The sequence below is a fragment of the Rhineura floridana genome, chromosome 1, assembly GCF_030035675.1.
Source record: "Rhineura floridana isolate rRhiFlo1 chromosome 1, rRhiFlo1.hap2, whole genome shotgun sequence".
Classification (NCBI taxonomy): Eukaryota; Metazoa; Chordata; class Lepidosauria; order Squamata; family Rhineuridae; genus Rhineura; species Rhineura floridana.
Window position 1 is genome coordinate 142,061,661 of NC_084480.1, and position 21,450 is coordinate 142,083,110.

The 21,450-nt window shown below is 45.2% G+C and overlaps 1 protein-coding gene across 6 annotated transcripts in view; it reads left to right on the forward strand.

Moving 5' to 3' along the window:
* FRMPD1 (FERM and PDZ domain containing 1) overlaps nt 1-21,450 on the forward strand; it is a 100,382-nt gene that overhangs the window by 36,314 nt on the left and 42,618 nt on the right. For all 6 annotated transcript variants that reach the window (XM_061634449.1, XM_061634477.1, XM_061634440.1 and 3 more), the window contains exon 3: nt 18,087-18,176. In XM_061634449.1, the coding sequence (XP_061490433.1) occupies nt 18,091-18,176 (86 nt within the window). In that variant the 5' untranslated portion in view covers nt 18,087-18,090. The remainder of the gene's footprint in view (nt 1-18,086; nt 18,177-21,450) is intronic.

A 21,450-nucleotide genomic window follows, 5' to 3' on the forward strand; every position in this document is an offset into this window, starting at 1 on the left:
GAGAGCACACCCACGACTGCTGTCCAACAGGCAGATAGTCGTACATGCTGCAGGCAGTGCAAAACACTGGAAAGCCCCCACACGCCTGCTGGCTTCTTACCTGCATAGTTTTGTTTAAGGTTTATTACGTCAATGGGTTGGAGACTGTGGTTTAGTTGAGGTCAGGGAACAGAAGGGCAGAGTGGGGGGCCCTGGCCTCCTCGCCCTGCTGCCGAACTCGCTCTGCTGCTTAACTCGCCTTGATGCTTCGTCAGCTGGGGCTCCCTCTAGCTCGTGGAGTCAATGAGGCTGTGGACTACTCCACCTTTCATCTCTTGCACTGTCACTACTCATGCCACCTATTACATACACCTCTTGCACGTGCGCATGCACACATACAAGCTCACACTCCTTACCCACTTCATGGTTTTTTTTAATTTTAACTGCTACATACATCTGCATAGAGTATATAAAAATTTGCTGCGTGCTAAAAAGGATAAGCACATACGCCAGTTGTGGATGGAGTTAGGTTTGGCAACCTTGGAAAAGAATTCAGCTTGATTTTGGACCTTGGTGACGAGGGACAAAAGGTGGTAAAGGTTCCATTGACAATCAAATTACTTCATCACAATGGTACAAACATTTTTCCTCCCTTTTTAGTCAGTCTATCACCAGGGTACCTTCAGGTACTCCTCATAATATAGATTCTTTCCTGCTCTCATCTTGCCCTGAATGGGACCCTGTAACCCCAGATGAAATATATATCTTGATTAACTCTCTGCCTGCAGAGAAAGCACCCAGGGAGGATACGCTTCTCGCAGAACTGTTTAAATCAAATCCTGCCTGGTGGTGCCCAGTTTTTGCTACTATGTTTACATATATTAACCATCATGGGAAAATCCCTCAGGGTTGGGGAGTAAGTATAGTTGTCCCCATCCATAAAAGAGGTTCTAAGGCAGATCCAAATTTTTTAGACCAATTAGCTTGCTCAGTGTTGTTGCTAAATTGTATTCTAAATATTTGTTATGCAAATTGAAATCTTGGGCTACTGAGAACTCGGTTATAGCTGAAGAGCAGGCAGGGTTTATAAAGGGAAAGTCCACAATAACTAGTGCTTTATGCAGGGCTGTGGATTTGGTACACCAAACCTTTGACTCTGACTCCTCTATTTTTCTACTGTCCGACTCCGACACCACCCAAAATTGCTTCTGACTCTGACTCCACGACTCCAACTCCAAAGCCCTGTTTACCATATATTGTTATAATATTATAAGTTTTTATTTTGAAGTCAGAGTCGGTACATTTCTACCGACTCTGACTCCACCCAAAATTGCTTCCGACTCCATGACTCCTACTCCACAGCCCTGGCTTTATGCTTCATCACCTGATCCAGAAATACTCCCAAAATGGTAGAAAAGAGCCTTTGTGGATTTTACTTCTGCTTTTGATCTCATTGACAGAGGTTGGTTGTGGCAAAAGTTATCTGCCACTTATATTGACAGATGGTTATTGTATTTAACACAAATGTTGCACTCTAATACTTCTCTCAGGGTGAGTCTTGGGGCAAATGGATTACTATCAGAAAATATACCAACCAACAGAGGAGTATGCCAGGGATGTCTCTTGGCACCCTTCCTTTTTAAGTGTTATGTCAGTGGCATGGTTCATGAATTGAGTGGCTTGGAATATTTTCCAGTTTCAGTCCTAGATGCCAACTCTCTGTTCTCTTGTATGCTGACATCATAGCTATAATTTCCACCACATTAATTGGGATGCGAAGGTTATTACGAGGTTTGAGTATTTTCTGTTCAAAGAAGCACCTGTTTATCAATCATGCCAAAACAAAAGTGGTAGTTTTGGGGAGGAAGAAAAAAAACCCATGTATGGAAGTTTGATGACAAACCCGTTGAATAACATCGTAATTTCAGATACTTGAAACTGGGGTTTAATGCCCAGCTTTCATGGAAGCCACATCTGCATTCAGTCAAGTTGAAATCCTCCCATTCCATACAATCACTGATGGATTTTTCTAAGTTCCAAGGGGGGAGCTTGGTTGTACCAGCAGCTGAGGTGTTTCAGAAGAAGATAGTCCCACAACTGCTGTATGGCGCAGAGCTCTGGGGGTATACAAATGTCTTTTCTCTCGAGGTAGTGCAGAATTCCTTCGTGAGATCCCTGTTAGCTGCCCCTCCAAGCACACCTCCATCTCTTTTAAGGGCAGAAACAGGACTGCTCATGCTCCACTTGCCTTGTATTGGCTGCAGTTGGCTTGTATGAATGATTTGCACCTGCCAAAGAAATGCTTTCTAGAACAACTGCAAACTCCAACCCAAAGCTGCTGGGTAAATTCTGTTAAATCTACGGTGTCTGTTTATATATATATATGCATGCACGCACGCATATTTCTGACAGCGGCACCTTTGAGAAAATCATTCACAGTTTATGACTTCACACTATGGCCTCTGCTTTTTTGGATGGGAGATTTTCTAACATTCCAACTCATCAAAGAGTTTGTATCTGTGAATCTGGTGAAGTTGAGGACATTGTACATTATTTACTAAGCTGCCCCCTATACAAGTCCCCAAGGCTTAAATTTCTTTCCTACATCCTTCGCTCCTTGTCAAACAGATCTTTCCTGGAGTAGATATGTATTCTGCTAGCAGGCAACAATACATTTATAACTACCCAGGTGGCAAAATTGCTCTAGCTGTGGGGAAAATAAGACCTAGATACGCCACTATGGCTGTAATACATATCCACTAAGTTATGGGGTGGATCAGTGTATCTTTCGCTCGGGAGAGGAAATTTTATTTGAAATTTAGTGCTGTTGTCCCTTTACTGTATGCTGTTGAACTGTGTTTGTTGAAATATGACTTGTATTTTAATATATATATATATTTCCTTTTACATGTGACGCATTGTGGTAGCCTATGGCTTTGAGCAATAAAGATTCATTTCATTTTACACTCTGTTATTCACATATCCATTGGCAGTACTCATTGTAACAACTGACAACTAATGTGATAGTGGTGCTTTCGTCCTCTTCTGCCACCCTTTCCTATCAGCAGTCCTATCAATACACCTGGTATGCTGATTTTAAAACACACACACACACACACACACACACTTTTAAGACATTAGAATGTTCATAAACATTCCATAACACTTCATCAGCTGAGGCAATTGTCACAGAGGGTAACTGAAGCAGGAATGGCCACAACCAATAGCTATAGGAGTTTCAAATGTTAAACTGATTTTGCTTTGGGGTTGTTGTTTTTCTTAGTGTATCTCATTTTGAGGGAGAAATTGGCCAAACTACTATTTTTCTGCAGATTCTTTGTTCTTGGCTAGATAGTGGTTAATGAGGAAAGAGGCTAACCATAAATACAGGTTTGGAGGACTTGCTAAGCCAAACCTTGGCTTAGCTGCCTTGTCATACTGAGCTTAAAAGAACCAGGGAGGAGCAAAGTGGGTGTTAGCTTCTCTCTGGGAGCTAGCACAGTCCCAGCAAGTCATAGTTTGGCTCACCGTGATGTGCAAACCATGTGCTATTTTGAAGCTAATTGGCGAAATAGAGTGTGGCTTATAGGCAAAATTTTTAACTTTCTAAAGCCTTAATTTATGAAATAAATCCTAATGACTAAGGGGGGAAATCCATAGTACTATGTTTAAACTTGGGCAGAGAGACAAGTGAATATACTAGATTAGACAAGTTGGGGCTTGTGATGACTCATTGGGGAGGCTGGGCCTCTCTTCTCTCCTGAAGTGATTGCTGGGAGAGAGAAGTGAGAGGCAGTCCTCAACCTAAATAGGACAGCAGGGGGGGAGGGCTTTTTTTTTTTTAAACCTCCCTCTTCAGTTTGTAGGGAAACAAGAAGCTGCCTTATACTGAGTCAGACCATTGATCCATCTAGGGGCCCCTTTAGACTGTTTTTGGTGGGTGTATTCCCCAACATGTCATTGATGCAATAATAGTGGTAGATTTATACTGGACTGTCCACACACAAATTCTGCTTTATTACTTGTTCTGCGATGCTTTCCCAGTATTACTGCATTATTGCCATCTGGAGGGGCATACTTGCCCTATCCTTGCACAACAAAAGCAGAACAAAAACTATTTGGGGTATAAAACGTTATAGGACTTTAGCGGGAGGTTATGGGACATGCACTGACTAGAAGTGAAGTGCTATGTCCACTCCCAAACTTTTGCAACCACAAACAGTATTGAACGTGAGATTGCGTATAACCCCTCCGATACCATCATGAGCACAAATAGTCTTGAATGTACAGTAAGAAAGGACATCTGGAATGGCCAAAGTCAGTATTACCCACACTGACTGGCAGCAGCACTCTAGGGTTTCAGACAGGAGTCTTTCCCAGCCCTACTTGGAGATGCTGGGGATTGAACCTTGGGTCTTCTGCATGCAATGCAGATGAGCTACCACTAGAGATATATAAGGAGGTATCATTATCTGTTCTACCCTGTATTCATCACATTCAGCTCTGTTTTTGTTTCGCTACAGTTCATCTTCTGCCCCAAACTATGTTGTTCACCTTGGTGTCCGCTATGGCAAAATTACAGAAATTGTGTGATTTATGGAATTATTTAAATTAAATAAACTCTGTTATTGTTATTCCATCTTATTCATTTCAGTGCAAAGGAAACACAATGCACTTGGGGGAGAGTAATCAATGGTGTATCATTTGCAGACGGAGACTGTAAACACACTAGTTGCCAGATCAAAGCGTTTCCATTAGCCACACCTGGAGGGGAAACAGGTTGATCTGCCAATCAGTTGCAAAATCTCTTTGAAGCTGATTTTTTTTTTAAGTATATGAAGCACTCAAGCTGTTCCCACCAGGTTTTACAGTAAAAAGGGTGGGGTTTGACTAATGTCGTGTGCCCCTGTTTTCAGAAAAGGGAGGTAGAGACTCACTGAAACTGGCAGAATAGTATGTCTCTACCCTAAGTTCCACAGCCATCCCCCAACCTCAGCTGCTTAGCAAGGGTTACCCCTGCCTGTCCACTTTCCACAGAGTCTGGAAGAGTTCATTGTTGAAGGGGGTGGGATTAGCCAGCTCTCTTTCTCTCCCTCTCCGCTTTTGTTTGTGCTGTCAGGACTTGTAATGATTTCGAATGTTCTTCTGAAAGGGGTAGAAAAAAACACAACAACCCCAAAATATTTAAAAATACAATAACAAACCCCAATGAAAATAACAAAACCATACTAAAAGAAGGAGAGCATAACATTTTATTTAAAGCCATTTTAAAATACCAAAGTTCAAAAGCCCTGTGTGAATTACAGCCTTGTCTACAGACGGTACCTTTCCCCTGCCCTGTTGGTTGGCATGGAGCTAACAAGCTTGCTGTTAGAGGGAATGAGGTTAATTTTAGAGTAGGGATGGAGGAATCTGTCCATTTCAGTTTTTTATTTTTCCAGTGTTAAATTCAATTCTCCGTATTTCTACAGTAATTTGTGGATTTTTTTAAAAAAAACATTAAAATTCATCTGCATTTCAGTGGGAAATATTCTCCTGATTAACACATTGTTCTGTGCAGTTTTGACTAAAATATACATTATTGCAAACAATTTATTTATTTTTATTTATTATTTATTTATTTTATTTATTAAATTCATTAGTCATCCATAGTGGCTGGTTGTCCAGCCACTCTGGGCGACGTACAAAATAAAAACATACAAATACATAAAACATTAAAAATCTCAACAATAATAATAAAACCTAACCCACCCCAAAAGCCTGCCTGAAGAGCCAGGTCTTCAAGGCCCGGCAGAAGCTCATTATGGCATGGCGGAGATCATTTGGGAGGGAATTCCACAAAGTGGGGGCCACAATTGAAAAAGCCCTCTCCCTACTCCTCACCAGTCTAGCTGTTTTAACTGGTGGGATAGAGAGAAGGCCTTTTGAGGCTGATCTTGTTGAGCAGCATCCCTGATGATGTTGGAGGCGCTCCTTCAGATAGACTGGGCCAAAACCATATAGGGTTTTAAAGGTCAGAACCAACACCTTGAATTGGGCCCGGAAAACAACCGGTAACCAGTGCAACTCCTTCAGCACTGGAGTGATGTGATCTCGCCGGCAGCTGCCTTTTGTCAGCTCTACACTGCATCAGCAGTGTCAGGGGGGGCTGGAAATTCCTGGGTCTTTGGCAGGGAAGGAAAGTCCTTAGCCGGCAGTCGGGTTGTAAATCTGCCAGGCCTATCCAAAGCGTACTTGCCGAGTCAGAAGTCCAGAAGCGAGGTTAGTGGAGGTCCGGGATCAATTGCCAAGGAGGTCAGTCAAAGAGATGCTGCAGGGAAACTAGGTCTACACAAAGCCACGCCTGATGTTGCAGTCAGCAACAAGCTGCACCCAAGGTGTGCCTTATAAAGAGCAGGATGGACAGCAGGTGTGAGCCCTCAGCGTTTGGGCCTTAAGGAGACAGGCCTGCCTCTCTTCTGCCTGACCTTCTGCTGTCTACGTTCTGCAGGTGAGGGGGGAGTATCCTGTTCACTGTCTGTGTCTGGCTGCAGGGCCTCTGCTGTCCCTGGGGTGCTCTGCAGCTGAGGGGCAGAAGGAGCTGGATTCTCAGGAGGCTCCTCCGTGTCTCCTGCTGCTCCTGGGTCTGCTGCTGTTACTCCCGAGTCGTCCTCATCTGAGGAGTCCTCTGACGGGGCCATGACACCTTTAATCAGGCGAGCCGCCGCATTCTGTACCAATTGCAGCTTCCGGACTGTTTTCAAGGGTAACCCCACGCAGAGCGCATTACAGTAGTCTAGGCAAGAGGAGACCAGGGCATGTACCACAGATAGGAGCAGATGGTTGGGAAGGTAGGGGCGCAGCCTCCATATCAGATGGAGTTGATACAGTGCCGCCCGGCTCACATTTCCCCTAATCTAAGCATTTTTTGAATTATTTTATTACTGTATGCATTTTTATATACTCATTTTTGTACACAGTATCTGGAGAACTACACTGCAAAATTTGGAGTTCACATATTAGTTAAGTGTGTTTGTTTGCAAACAAAATCAAATTTCTCCCCCATCCCTGCTTCAGAGTAGCTCTACTTATGTAACCCAGGCACAAGACCTGCCCATAAGTACTTCCATCTTGGACAAGGAAAAGCTCCCAGAGCAAATAGAAGTCATCCTACCTTTTAACCACAAGAACTTTAGAAAGATCATGACAGGTTGATCGATAGCTACTGAAGTGCTGAGCTTTCTTCCTTTGCAGGAGTGTGCACTTAATTCAGCAATTTGTTATGCCCAGGACTGCACTTTGTAGCCTAACTTTGGCCTAAACTTTACACCCTTGAGAAACAACTAGAAAGATCATTTGCTATGAACGTGCCTTTTTAAGCTGTTTATTTGCTCCCAACTAGTGCAGAGGAAACAAACCACAATATCTGGCTTATCGTTATGTCTGATTCTGAACCAAGGATCATGGTTTCTTTTGCTCCAACAAACCATGGCCTGTAAGCCAGACATACTTTGAGTACAGATGTGTTTTGTGGGTGATTGCAATAAATCACAATCCCTGATTCAGATTGACAGCTAAGCAGCTGGCAAATGCCCCCCCCCCCGTGTGTGTGAGCAGGCAAGAGGTAAGTAGTCCAGAAAGACAATTGTGGTACAGCCATGGTTTGTCATGATGTACAGATCAGACCTGTATGAGGGTTGTTCAAATCAGGGTGGCACCATATAATGCGCAACTATATACGTGTGAATTACTCACTCTATTTAACAAGGATGTGGTTTCTGTATGGATATGCTGTGTGTAAATTGCCTTTTATTCTGTCCTAAATGGACTTGGTTGATGATAATACAGTACTTCAGCTTGAAAACAGGCAGCTTGAGCCAATGAGTCATGACTTTCTGTGGACTATCGGCCACTTTCTGTTGTTTCATTATCTTTTGGGCATCTTCTTACCTCAAACAGAAGGAAGTTCATGGGCTCCAGTCTTATACAACCGCCTTACAAAGAGAGTACACAGGAGATAGTCGGCCTTTTTGTAAATATCTGATGTTTTACAAAACCACAGGTTAAGCAGGAGGGAACAAGCAGGCATCCTGCCAGATGATGCTAGTCTTCAAAACAGTGTCTGTTTCCCCAAAATCAGAAAGTGTGACCTTGGAGCCCTCCTCCCCATCAAGCTTCTTTCTTGCCAGTTAGCGGCAAAGCTCAGCCTTTTGTCGTTTTCCCTAAATACACATCAATTGCCAGACTATATTGCTCCATCTCCCACCCTGCTAGACTATAGCCAGTGGAAGTCTGACAAGCACCAGCTCCCAGACCATTCGGCACGCTACGCAAAAGCCTTTGCAGTCATTTTTGCGTATCTATAGAGCAGGATTGGAGAGCCTGTAGCCCGACAGTGTCTGGAGGGCCATAACTCCCTCATTCCTGACCATGAACAATTCTGGCTGGGACTGATGGGAGTTGAAGTTCAACAACATTTGGAGGGCCACAGATTCCTCACCCTGCTATACAGAGGACTCTTGCCCCAGCGTGATGTTGATCACCAGAGATCGAAAAGTATATGCCCCTCTATGAAGCCTGTGTCTCCCCTCCCACACATTTTCTGTGCTTGGGAGGGAGTGTTACTGTATATCCTGCAGGGCGATCTGTCCAGACAGCACATGCTTGAGACTCATCCTCTACTGTCTCATCTGTGTGCTTTCAGCCAGTTTTGTTGCTAGTAACGGCAGCATCCTCTTCTCGGTTTTCATCCTTCATCTTCTTCTGAGCTTCCTCTGAGTAGAGGTGGAATCAGGTGCCTGACCTGGAATCTAGTCAGCTCTATAGCCCTATGTAATTTGTTACAGAATGAATGTAGCTATTTCATATCCCAGAAGGGAACAAACTGAGGATGAGCCATAGACTCTTGAGTGGCATCCTAGACTGCTTAGTCTCCTGTCCAGGTGCTAACGATTGGTGGGGAACTTTGAGACCCCTGCCCTCCCTCCTTAGGACTCTTTTTTCCCTTCAAAGCAGACTTGGAGCAGACAGCCATTCAAACAGAGGACCGCTTCAATTAGTGGACTGTCTTCTATAAAGTAGGACACATGGTCCCCTGAAGGAAGCAGGTGGTATTTCTTGCACTGCCTGTTCAGATCTTGTGCAGAACTTAGCCCTATTTGGGCATGGCATGCCACTCGCATATAAAGGCTGTACACAAGCATGGTGTGCCGGGCCAACTAAGCTCTGTCCCTGTGCTGCTATACCTGTTGCCTTCTCTACTCACACAGGCTCCCTATGTGCTTTAGGGCTCCTCCAGTTGTGGGTGGGGGGTTGTGGGTATATTCTGCAACATGCCACTGATACAATAATAGTGCATTAGTTGTGGATTTATACTGGACCATCCACACATCATTGGGTTCGTTAGTTGTTCTGTGATGCCAGTGGTACTGCATTATTGCCATCTGGAGGGGGCACTCTTGCACTCTAGCACAACAAAAGCAGGGCAAAACAACAAAACCTAGAACATTTGTGGTATGAAAAGTTAAGAGGATTTTGGCAGGAAACAATGGGACATGTACCTATTGCAAATGAAGCAGTATGACTGTCCCAAAACGTTTGTGGACACAAACGGATTTAAAAGCATGATTGCATACAACTGCCCTTATAAAATCATATGCAAAAATAATTATGAATGCTTGTAAAAAGGATAGGGGCTCTTAGATTCTAAGTCTCATAGGGTTCTAGAGGAGGCTCCTTGCTTCAGACCTTTGCTCTCAGACTCGTGGAGAGTGACCAGCATAGCTGTGGGGTGTGTGTGCAAAGCTAGTGTGTTCATCTTGGCACGTGTGCACCCTTTACACCAGGTGCAGGGGATCTTTGGCCCTCCAGTTGTTGCTGAAGTACAACTCCCATAATCCCTGGCCATTGGCCATGCTTGCTGAGGAGGATGGGAGTTGTAGGTCAGCAACATCTGGAGGGCCAAAAGTTCCCCAGCCCTGCTTCACACCCAACTAGCATGCTCAAAGAAGGCTGTTCATGACAACATTTCTCCTGAAATTTAAAAGCAAAACAAAACATGGAAACGGAGCACTCAGCCTGAACATGGTGCTGTCAGTGACTCTGGGCCTTAAATTGGAATCCTCATGGGCCAAGGCGTGGGCCTGGCCTAGTGACTGGCTTGGTGACTGTTTAGAGGCTTCAGAACATTCTGTAGATACAGGAAATAGAGGTATGTGTCATCTGCTCCTGTGATTGGCAGGCACTATGAAGTCTCTTGATTGCTCAGGCCTGGTGTAAGTATGGCAGGAGGTTAGCCTTCTCTACTTGCCTCTTCTGGAAGGGCTGGCGCCAAGTGTGATTGGGCCCATGGGCACCAGCCTGCCCGGGCCCACCGGGCCATTTCCCCAACATCTCTTCCCAATACAGGCTGCCCACCCCACCTACGTCTGACATGAGCACACACACCTTGCACGCTATGCGCTCATGCCTGCCATTACCCAAGATGGCAGCAGAGATGTCACCCCCTTAGAGACACCCCTGCTGCCATCTTGGGTGATGGAAGGCATGTGTGCACATTGTGTGGGGCATGCACACTGATGCTAACATGACAGGTAGGAGAGGCATGTGGACTTATTTAAGCCCATGCTGCCTGTATGGAGGAGGGTCCCTGGGAGCTCCTTTTCTATGATTCGTGACAGTGTCGGGATGCATGACCTGATGCTGCCACAGATAGCAGAACAAGCTGCACGCTCCCCACCCTAAGGAGGGGGCCCTCAGGAGCCCTCGGTCAGGGCCCAACCTGGATGCACGCTGGCACTGGGCCTGGTTTCTGGCCTGGCTCTGACAGGTGCAAGCTGCGCCAGCCTTTTCTGGGACATATCACAAGGAGAAGCTGGTGCACAAGCAAGCCCGCCTGCCCTAAACATGGCATCATAGATGACATAAGTTATGGCTGAGCATCTGCAATGCCCATGCGTCTTGCAAGCCCTGACAGCAGAGATGTTGCCCTCATGGTTTGATTTCAAACTGTGGGCAAAATGGGCCACCTCATGTCATCATGATGTCAGGTGATGAACATGTGCGTGCCCCCACCCACTTGTCAATGTGGCCTGCAGCATGGGGGGGGGATAAAGATCTAGCCTGCTGGCCTGATCCAGTTCCTCATCCCTGATATACACCTTGCGACCCACTAATCAGAGCCTTTAGGCACCTCAGTCTGGGATCAGTGGTACACTCTCCTTGATAATAGTATCAAGATAATAGAGCCATTTGGATCTCCAGCCAAAATAAGAGAGATCATTTAACAACACTGGAGAAGAGTACAAAGGCTGTTAGCCATGCTGCCACCCTAAGCATGCATTTACGGGGTGCAGCTCTGGTTCTCCTGCTCTGTTACGTGAGATTTTAACCAGCCAAGATCATGCAGACCGTAACGTATCAGCCCCAAAGGCAAATATAACGCTGTCTTTGAAACACCAGCTGATCCCTGATCCCTGCCTTGGTAACAGGCATGTCTTGATTATCCTATATATTATTTGGATAGTGCATGTTATAAAGCATCCATAACACAAAGGAGAGGAAAGCACAGACGATAACCACCACATGGGAGGGAGCTGTGTTTGGCACAGTGCTGTTTGCCAAACTTTCTTTAGTTTTGATGTTTGTTTAGTGACTGAAAACAATCCTCTTGCAAAACATTTGCATCATTTTCATGTGCTTCAGTGATCTCTTGTTCCTCTGCAGGCTGCTGCTTCCGTAGTATAGTGGCAGAGCATCTTCCTTGCATGCAGAACGTCCCAGGTTCAATCTATGACATCTCCAGATAGGGCTTGAAGAGACCCCTGCCTGAAACCCTGGAGAGCTGCTGCCCGTCAGTATAGACAATACTGAGCTAGATGGAGGAATGACCTGGCTTTGTATAAGGCAGCTTCCGAGGTTCCCAAATCCCTTTTCTTCCTTTGTCTTCAAGTCTGCCCCATTTTCTCACACTACCAGTGAAGCTGATTGGGTGTGGCAACCCATGTGACATTGTTTACGGGCATCCCTGAAATCAACACACCGGATTTCCCAATGTTTCCAGACTGTTGCTATTTGCAGGCGGCATTTTATCACATACAGGCAAATTCAGATTGCACAATTAAAGTTCATTGGGTGCTCTTGTGCAACAGCTTGCTTCTTCCCCCGGCCCCCCAAAATCCTTTTAGCGATAAGGAAAGTGACAGAAAAATGTACTCGAAAGTGTTGGATCACCACTGCTTGACCCAATGTTACCAATCTTCCCTGCAAACAAATGACTGAATGCTGACTAATCAGCTGATGCCATCTGACTTCCCCATAACCTTTGTGCAAACGATGCAGGATGAAAGCACTGTAAGCCGGTCACCTGGAACAAGGAACCGTAGAGTAGTGACATTATTAGCAAAATCAAGTGGGTCACCACAAGCAGTAAGAGGGAATGCAAATGAGTCCAAGGACGATGAGGGCCAAGGATAAGGAAACTGGCACAAGAAGAGCTGCAGCAGGACATTGTGGATGTTTGCAGCAAGCAGCCCCCTCGCATAATCCAAGAAGGGAGGAGCTTTTCCACGCTGGCCACACATACAAAAAGCTGAAGTAACTGAAGCTTGGCTCTCATTTTGAAGTTAGAAAGCTGAGGCACATTTTCCTGCTCTCCAACTTTATGCATAGGAATCTAAGAAGAGCCCTGCTGAGTCAGGCCCAGTTCTCACAGGGGCTGTATGCCTCCTTCCTGGGCATTCAGGTTTTCAAGGTACCAGACAGATGAAGAAGGCAGACTGAGTCGCAGGTTTACTTAAAAGGAGACAAAGTGTTTATTGAGTAGCTTTCAACCCACAGGTGTACCCAATACACACAATGGGACAGGCTGCCAGGCTCTGCACGAACATGGACCAGGCTGAACACTGAACCAAGCAGCCCAGACCCCTTTTTATAGCATATATGGTTACCAGCTCAGTAATGAGGTTACATAACAACAACTGATAAGCTGCATGCCCCTAATTGCCTAGTGGGGCATTAACTGCTCTAAAATTTACCCTATCTACTTCACGAGGCACCTTCCCAGCATCCCACAGCACTCTTTGACAGAGCATCACACCGAATGCTTGTTAGGAACCCCAGATTAGACTCCAGGTGGCTCTGAGCTAATTCATTGACCGTTCCTTGAACCATCTTCCTCATGCTTAGATACTGAATGCTAAACTAGAAAACTAAGGCTGGGGGGGGAATACAATCCCCCCCTTGCCTACAGGCAGCTATTCTGCTAATATAGCTGCTGAACTTGCCCACGGGCCAATACAGGGGCCAAGCAGATGCCGACGGGAACCCTGAAAGCAGGACCTGAGTGCAACAGCACTCCCCAGCTATGGTTCCAAGCAACTGCTATTCTTTCACTAGAGGGACTCATGGCTCACAGAAGCTCAAAACATGTTTGTTTTTCATCTGACGCGGACAAGTGTCCCCACCTACCAGACGGCTTGATTTGCTGAGAAAATTAGAAATGATGTTAATTCAGTTACTGCCCTGTGTTATTTGGTGTAACGTGCTGTGGAAATGCCTAATCGGCTTCCTGTTCTACTGTAGATAATGGTTCCCTTGGTTTTTGTAACCATAGCAATATTAATGGCTGTATTCATTTGATTTGTATCTTTATGCAGCATGGCTTTCTCGTCATGTTCTAAACACAGCCTTGTTTTGTAATGAACTTGGGTTGTAAACAAACACATCTGACTGACTAAATAGAAACATGACGTTCTAGAAAGAGAACATTGATCAACTAAAGCTGAGAAGTGCTAGTCACCTCACAGTCATAAAGCCACCACAGCAGCCAGCCAGACTGAAAAATATGGGTAAACAGGGTTGTTGGTAAGTGTCTGGCAAAATAAAGATTTCACATGCATGTGAAATACGTGAAGGAAACTAATCTGACAAGACCGCCTCATGGAGGACCACAACTGCAGCACTGGTGCCATTGCAAAAAACGCTCTGTACTTTGTGGCCACCATTCCTGGTTCAAACGGTAAGGTGATCCAGAGTATGGCCTCATTGCATAATTTCTATAGTTAGGAACATCTGTACTGCTTCGATGCATTATGTAAATAGGGTAGGCAACATGGTGGCCTCCAGATGTTGCTGGACTACAACTCCCGTCATCCCTGACCATTGGCCATGCTGGCTGGGGATGATGGGAGTTGGAGTTCATTGGCATCTGGAGAGCACCATGTTGACTACCCCCGGTTTAGGCATAATCAGCCATAGGCAGGAGGTAATGTTTGCTGGATGATAACTAACCATATGTAAATCTTGGGAGCTGCCCATTCATTTCAATATGGCTTTTGAGAGCATTTCCTGGTGGATTGGACCCTGTGCATCAGATCTGTCTGTCTTCCTGTCTGACACACCTGAGGCAGCCACCCAGTAGCAGGGCCGCCACTAAAATTCTCTGTTCAGCCAGGATCTCCAATTAGCTAGAGTTTCCAGAGCAACAGTTGGCTTTGTTTCCATTACATTGTGTGCTGGATGTACTAAGAAATAGTGTGTTGCTGTTCTGAACACTCATCAAAGAACTTGTTCTCTCTTGCATGGCACCCCAGCAAAGAGCATATTCATCCTCTCCTAGAAGAAATTGGAAGAATATAATATTTATGGAGGAAGAGAACAAACACTCTGTCCCATGATCATCACTGGTGCCTTCATCAAACTTCCCCTCTGAATTTTGGCCTTCTAAGTACCGTCCTGCAGTGCATCTTAGGAGGTCATAAAGCTGCTCTATAAAGGCAATTAACATCCAGCAGTTATTCTTTGGAGTTTACTGTTCACTCTTCCATTCTCATGCCTGTCCCGTTCCAGCCAGACTATCAGAGCACCAGGCTCTAAGCAAGGACTTGAAAGGACTGAATTTGAGTGGAAGTTGCCCAGCAATGGAACAAAGGTTTCACGTTCTGGGTAACTGATGACAGGTGAGCAAGGATCAGGTTCTACAGCAAGGGTGGGGAACCTAGGGCCTTCCAGATGTTGCTGGGCCAAAGTTCTAGTTATCCATGACCACTGGCCATGTTGACCGGGGCTGATGGGAGTTGGAGGCCAGTGACATCTAGAGGACCACAGGTTCCCCAACCCCTGTTCTATAGGACCTGGGAGAGCTCTAGGGAAGGCAGGTGTTGATCCAGTAATGGACACAGCTTAACAGAGCTCTTAAAGATGCAGGTAGGGTCTGCTGGTTACCCAAGCCACAGTCCTCCTTCCCTCAAGCAAAGTTGTGGAGAATTTAAAGGGTCAGTACTCTGCCATGCACTGCGACCTCAGAATACCTTTGTCTTCTCTATTACTCTCCCACCTCAGGAGACTGAACAGCTTGAGGTTGTGTGTGGGCCAGTTCAGATGCTTCATTTGAAAGTGCTGAGCTCCCCCTTCCCCTGGTTTGGAGGCTGGGAGATTCATGGGCTGGGAAACCTTCTGGGCAGAAAATCCTGTCTGGAGGTCATTCATGATCAAAAGCGCTACATTCAAATTTGAGTTAGAGGGTGGATTGCAACTAGGGATGGGATCCACTTGTTGGTCCTGGGTTGATTGCATTCCGTTGACTGGCTGGCGGTTCTGTTCCTTGTTCGTTTGTTTTCCTGCTATCTTTTGCTTTTACCATTTCAGTTTTTTCCTCCTGAAAAAGAATGATATTGTTATCATTATTTCTAACAATGTTTTCCTTTTGGAAAAGAAAGTAGCTTTCTCTCTGCCCAGGAATGAAAAACACATTTAAATCAATTAAAACAGCTACTAAAAGATTAAAACAGATCAACATCTACATGCCTGGATAGGCTTGCTTAAACAAAAAATGTGAAGTGGCCAAGTTTGCTGATGACACTAAATTGTTCAGGGTTGTTAAAACAAAAAGGGATTGCGAAGAGCTCCAAAAAGACCTCTCCAAACTGAGTGAATGGGCAGAAAAATGGCAAATGCAATTCAATATAAACAAGTGTAAAATTATGCATATTGGAGCAAAAAATCTTAATTTCACATATACGCTCATGGGGTCTGAACTGGCGGTGACCGACCAGGAGAGAGACCTCAGGGTTGTAGTGGACAGCACGATGAAAATGTCGACCCAGTGTGCGGCAGCTGTGAAAAAGGCAAATTCCATGCTAGCAATAATTAGGAAAGGTATTGAAAATAAAACAGCCGATATCATAATGCCGTTGTATAAATCTATGGTGCGGCCGCATTTGGAATACTGTGTACAGTTCTGGTCGCCTCATCTCAAAAAGGATATTATAGAGTTGGAAAAGGTTCAGAAGAGGGCAACCAGAATGATCAAGGGGATGGAGCGACTCCCTTACGAGGAAAGGTTGCAGCATTTGGGGCTTTTTAGTTTAGAGAAAAGGCGGGTCAGAGGAGACATGATAGAAGTGTATAAAATTATGCATGGCATTGAGAAAGTGGATAGAGAAAAGTTCTTCTCCCTCTCTCATAATACTAGAACTCGTGGACATTCAAAGAAGCTGAATGTTGGAAGATTCAGGACAGACAAAAGGAAGTACTTCTTTACTCAGCGCATAGTTAAACTATGGAATTTGCTCCCACAAGATGCAGTAATGGCCACCAGCTTGGATGGCTTTAAAAGAAGATTAGACCAATTCATGGAGGACAGGGCTATCAATGGCTACTAGCTGTGATGGCTGTGCTCTGCCACCCTAGTCAGAGGCAGCATGCTTCTGAAAACCACTTGCCGGAAGCCTCAGGAGGGGAGAGTGTTCTTGCACTCGGGTCCTGCTTGCGGGCTTCCCCCAGGCCCCTGGTTGGCCACTGTGAGAACAGGATGCTGGACTAGATGGGCCACTGGCCTGATCCAGCAGGCTCTTCTTATGTTCTTATGTTCTTAAGTGTGTGCCAAAAGAAATAAAGTGATGACACCTGCCTGGTGTCAATAGGCAGGGAGTTCCAAAGAGTAGGTGCTGCCACACTAAAGGAATGAGTTCTTACAAATGCGGAATGATTATTGTGTGGCACCTGTAATAGTGCCTGTTCTGCAGAGCTAAGTGCTTGAGTGGGCACACATGGGGTAAGGCAAATAAACTGGTCCCAAGCTTAGAGCTTTATATACCTTGAACTTGATCCGGTAACAAATTGGCAACCAGTGCAGATCTCTGAGCAGAGGTGTTATATGCTGACAGGGTCTCACTCCCCTTAGTAATCTGGCTGCAGCACTGTGCACTTATTGCAATTTCTGAGGCAAATGCAAGGGCAGCTCCGCATAGAGTGCATTGCAGTAATTCAATCTTGAAGTCACCAGTGCCTGAATTACTGTGGCTAAGCTCCCCAAACCAGGAGTGGTTGCAGCTGTTTCACCAGGTGCAGCTGATAAAGGGCACTTCTAGCCACTGAGACTACCTGGGCCCTGGGTGGCAAAACTGGGTCCAGAAGCACTCTCAGGCTGCATACTTGCTCCTTCATGGAGAGTGCAAATCCCATCCAGGGCAAGCAATGGACCAATTTCTCAGACACGGGAACCTCTCACCCTCAGTGCCTCCATCTTGCCAGGATCCAAGCTCAGCTCATTTTCCTTCATCCATCCTACCACTGCGTCCAGGCCCCACACAGCCTCTCCTGATTCAGATGTTATGGAGAAGTAGAGCTGAGTGTCATTAGCATGCTGATGACACCATGCCCTGAAACTCCTAATGACCGCTCTCAGCAGCTTCATGTAGATATTAAATACCATTGGGGATAAGATGGTACCCTGCAGCACCCCATTGCACGACTGCCAGGAGGCCAAAAAACAATCTATTTATTTATTTATTTATTACATTTATATACCGCCCCGTAGCCGAAGCTCTCTGGGCAGTTTACAACAATTAAAATCTGCTTGCCCATATCTATGCTTTTATGCTTGCAGAGAAATGCCTGAAGCATGTATTCTTACTAAGAAATAGTAATATACAGTAGTTGTTACTAACTGTGACCTGTCTTTTTTAGAATTAAAAATCATTTCCTGTGTATATAGAACATTCTCTAACAGAAAGCAACTGTGGGGGTTCCTTTTCTGAAGAATCCAGAAGCAATCTTTTTTGAAGCTAATCAAATCCAGCCTTGTGAGCTAATAAAGACTTAAGAAAAATGATATCTTTCTTCCCCAGGTAAATGGAAGATCTGGAGACACGCAAAGCACGTAGGATAGAGCAGATGGTAGCGAAATGGCTGCGTCGGTCACGGGATCATTCCACCAGGTATGTATGTTAATGAAATGTTATTACATGCTTGGGGCTTTCGTTAGATGTGGGCCATCCTAGTTTAATAGGTGCATGGTTTGGGGGAGAGGTTTCCTCTAGTACCTCATCTTGCAGCTTGGGGATCAGGTGGCAGTTGTGGCAAGGAATACTTATGGCCAGTACTTTGGCTGATATTCCTATAGCAGTCCATCCCCTCTGGCTAGGGATTGTTTTCTGTTCTGTCCTGTATTCGTCGCATGCAGCTCTGTTTCCATTCCACTGTGGTTTGTCTTCCCCCAAAAACTGTGTCATTTGTCTTGCTGTTTGTGATGGTGAAATTGCACACCTTACATAATTTATATAATTATGCAAATTATGTTGTCATTCCATTATTCTGCTCCATTCATTTCAGTACATAGGAAATGCAATGCAAATTGGGGGAGGCGTATAAGCAATTACATATTGTTTGCAGACTGAAAGCAACAATGAATCCTGTTTGTATTCGCTGGATTGATTTCCACTTTGGGCATGGGACGAATAAGCTAACACTGGCAATTCCTCCTCTCATTGCCATCAGAACTCTCTGACATCCCTACCTGTGGCACACCTTGCAACTAGCATACATACCCTGGCAACCTCTTTTTAGACTACTGCAGTGGGCTGGGGGGGGCTACCCTTGGAGACAATCCAGAGACTGCAGCTACTGCCAAGTTTTGCTCTTCTCTTCCTTGTGGGGTGGGGTCGGATGAAACACAGGGAGAATATAATATCAATTTTAGCTTGCCTGTATTCGCTTCCTATTCATTTCTGAGCCTAGTTCAAAGTGTTCATGCATGCTAGGGATGTACATTTAGTTTTAGTTACTGGGGTCACTAAAATGGAAAAAGGAAAACTAAACGAAAAGCAAGCTGCATTTCTTTTTGTCATTCTTGTTGTTGTTTTAGTATTCTAGGGACGGGGAGGAATTAGATTCCATTCCCATTTAAAGGCAAATCTATCACATTTGCTATTTCTGAAACAATATGAGACCTGAAACAGAGCCATCCTTTCAAATTCGCACTTATCCAAATTTTGCGATGCAGTTTCCCAACCAACCAATGTTTACAAAAATACATGTATTAGGGGAAAGGTCCATAAAAATGAATATGTTAGTAACACTAACATACAAGTGCATTATTTTCGGAGAAATTGCTTGCAGAAATGGGTACATTTGTCAAAACTACATACACAAATATGTTTACTAGGGGAAATGCACACTAGAAGAGTTTTCATGATTTTAAAAAAAATAAACCTCACATTGCTGCAGAAAATTAGAAGAATGAGAAACTGAGAAAGCCAAAACTGACAGATCCTTTCATCTCTAATTGCTTTATAGCTTCCTGCCATGAGGATGGAATGCAAAACCATGTAGGCAATTTAATCTTGAGGGGAGGGGGAGAGGGAGAGTCATGGCAGTTGACCACCCTGCTAAGCCAACTGCTGCTGCAAATGACACACACAGAGAAACCTTTCTCTCATAGGACGTTGCCTGATGGTGCCACAGCTCTGAGAATGCCATTATTATAGGGCAGAGGTGGGAAAGCCTTTTCAGCCGCAGGGCTGCGATCCCATCTAGGCAACCTTCTGAGGGCCAAACGCCAGTGGCGGATGGGACCAGGAATAAAAGTGGCCAGGGCAACATATGTTAATGTGCTCACACATCCCTCTCTGTCCTCCTCTTAGGCAAGCAAGAAGCATTAACCAAGTTCAAAGACACATTCTAGCCAGGCGAAAGCGTTCAAGGAGGTTGCCAAGCAGGAATAGTGAGGGACGTGGCCTGGGGAGAAGGGGTGTGGCCGGGGAAGGGGGTGTAGCTTGGAGAGAGTCCCAAGGTCCAGATAGAGAGGTCTAGAGGGCCACATTTGGCGTCTGGGCCTGAAATTCCCCATCCCTGCCATTGGGGACTGTTGCTTTGAACTTCTGTCCGCTGTTAATTCTGTGTGGAGTGCACCTGGCAGATTTTTTTTCCCCCTCCAGCATCTCCTTCCCAAATCACATCCCTTTTCCAAACCCACTCATCTTTTACATGTTGTCTCTCCATCTGAGCCCTTCCTCCTTAGTTTTATCTCGGTATCATGATGTTATTTTAATCTTCTCCCAGTCTATTTGTCTGTGCATGTTCCCTTTGTCCCCGTTCCTTTCCCTTTCCTAGCAGCCGATGGCTCTGAAGGTCAGCCTTCCATAGCTGGCATTCCCCAAGCTGCCCCATGATTTGGGGTGAGTGGCACACTCCTAAGTCCAGGGTGATCACAGCTACCCCTCCCTACTAAACTTGTTGTTTGCTGCCCTGGGCTCCTTTTGGGAGGTAGGGTGGGATACAAATTTAATAACAAATAAATACCCCTCCCTCTCTCCAACTCCATCCAAATGCCCCCTGATAGTCTCCCTCTTTTTTCTTTCACACATCCTCTTTCTCTCCAAGTTGAAAACCTGCTGTATCACAGACTCAGACCCCACTTGCCGACTGCAGTGGCTCCACTGACCATCCACCTGCTGCCTCCTGATTTCTCTCCCCCCCCTCTTTTGCCCTCTGTGGGGCACACGGTGAAAGCTGGGTATCCAGGATCCCATGCCAGTGCGTGCTATTCTTCTGCCCATTTGCCACTTCAGCTATGCTGGCAGGCTCTGCAACTTGTCACCCTGTTATACCTGGAGTGCCGCCAACAGTCCTCTGCCTTCTTCCATTATCTCTACTTCTTTTGATGCCAGCCACTCCCTCACCCTGGCACCCAGGATACTCACTGTAAGTCGAAGTCCTGTGACAGCCGGGAGTGTAGTGGCAAATTCAGAAGTGCAGGGTCCCTTCATGACAGTCACGCCACACTAGGGATGGAAACATCTGTCTGTTTCGGTTCTCTCAGTTTCTCATTTTTCCAATGTTAAATTCAGTTCTCTACATTTCTACGGAGATCTGAATTTTTTCTAAAAAAGTCCTCACGAAAATTCTCCACCATTTTAGTGTGAATTTCTCCAAATAAACACATTTTTGTAGGCAGGTTTGACAAAGGTACACATTTTTGCAAGCCATTTCTCATCATTTCATGCCTTTTTGCATGTTATTCTCACTCATGTATTCATTTTTATGCACACTTTCCCCTAATATATGCGTTTTTGTAAATGTTGCTTAGTTGGCGAACTGCATCCCAAAATTCTAATAAATGCCAATTTCGAAGGATGGCTGTGTTTCAGTTCTCACGTTGTTTTGGAAATTGCAAATTTGATAAATTCTGCTTGAAATGCAAACTGAATTGAA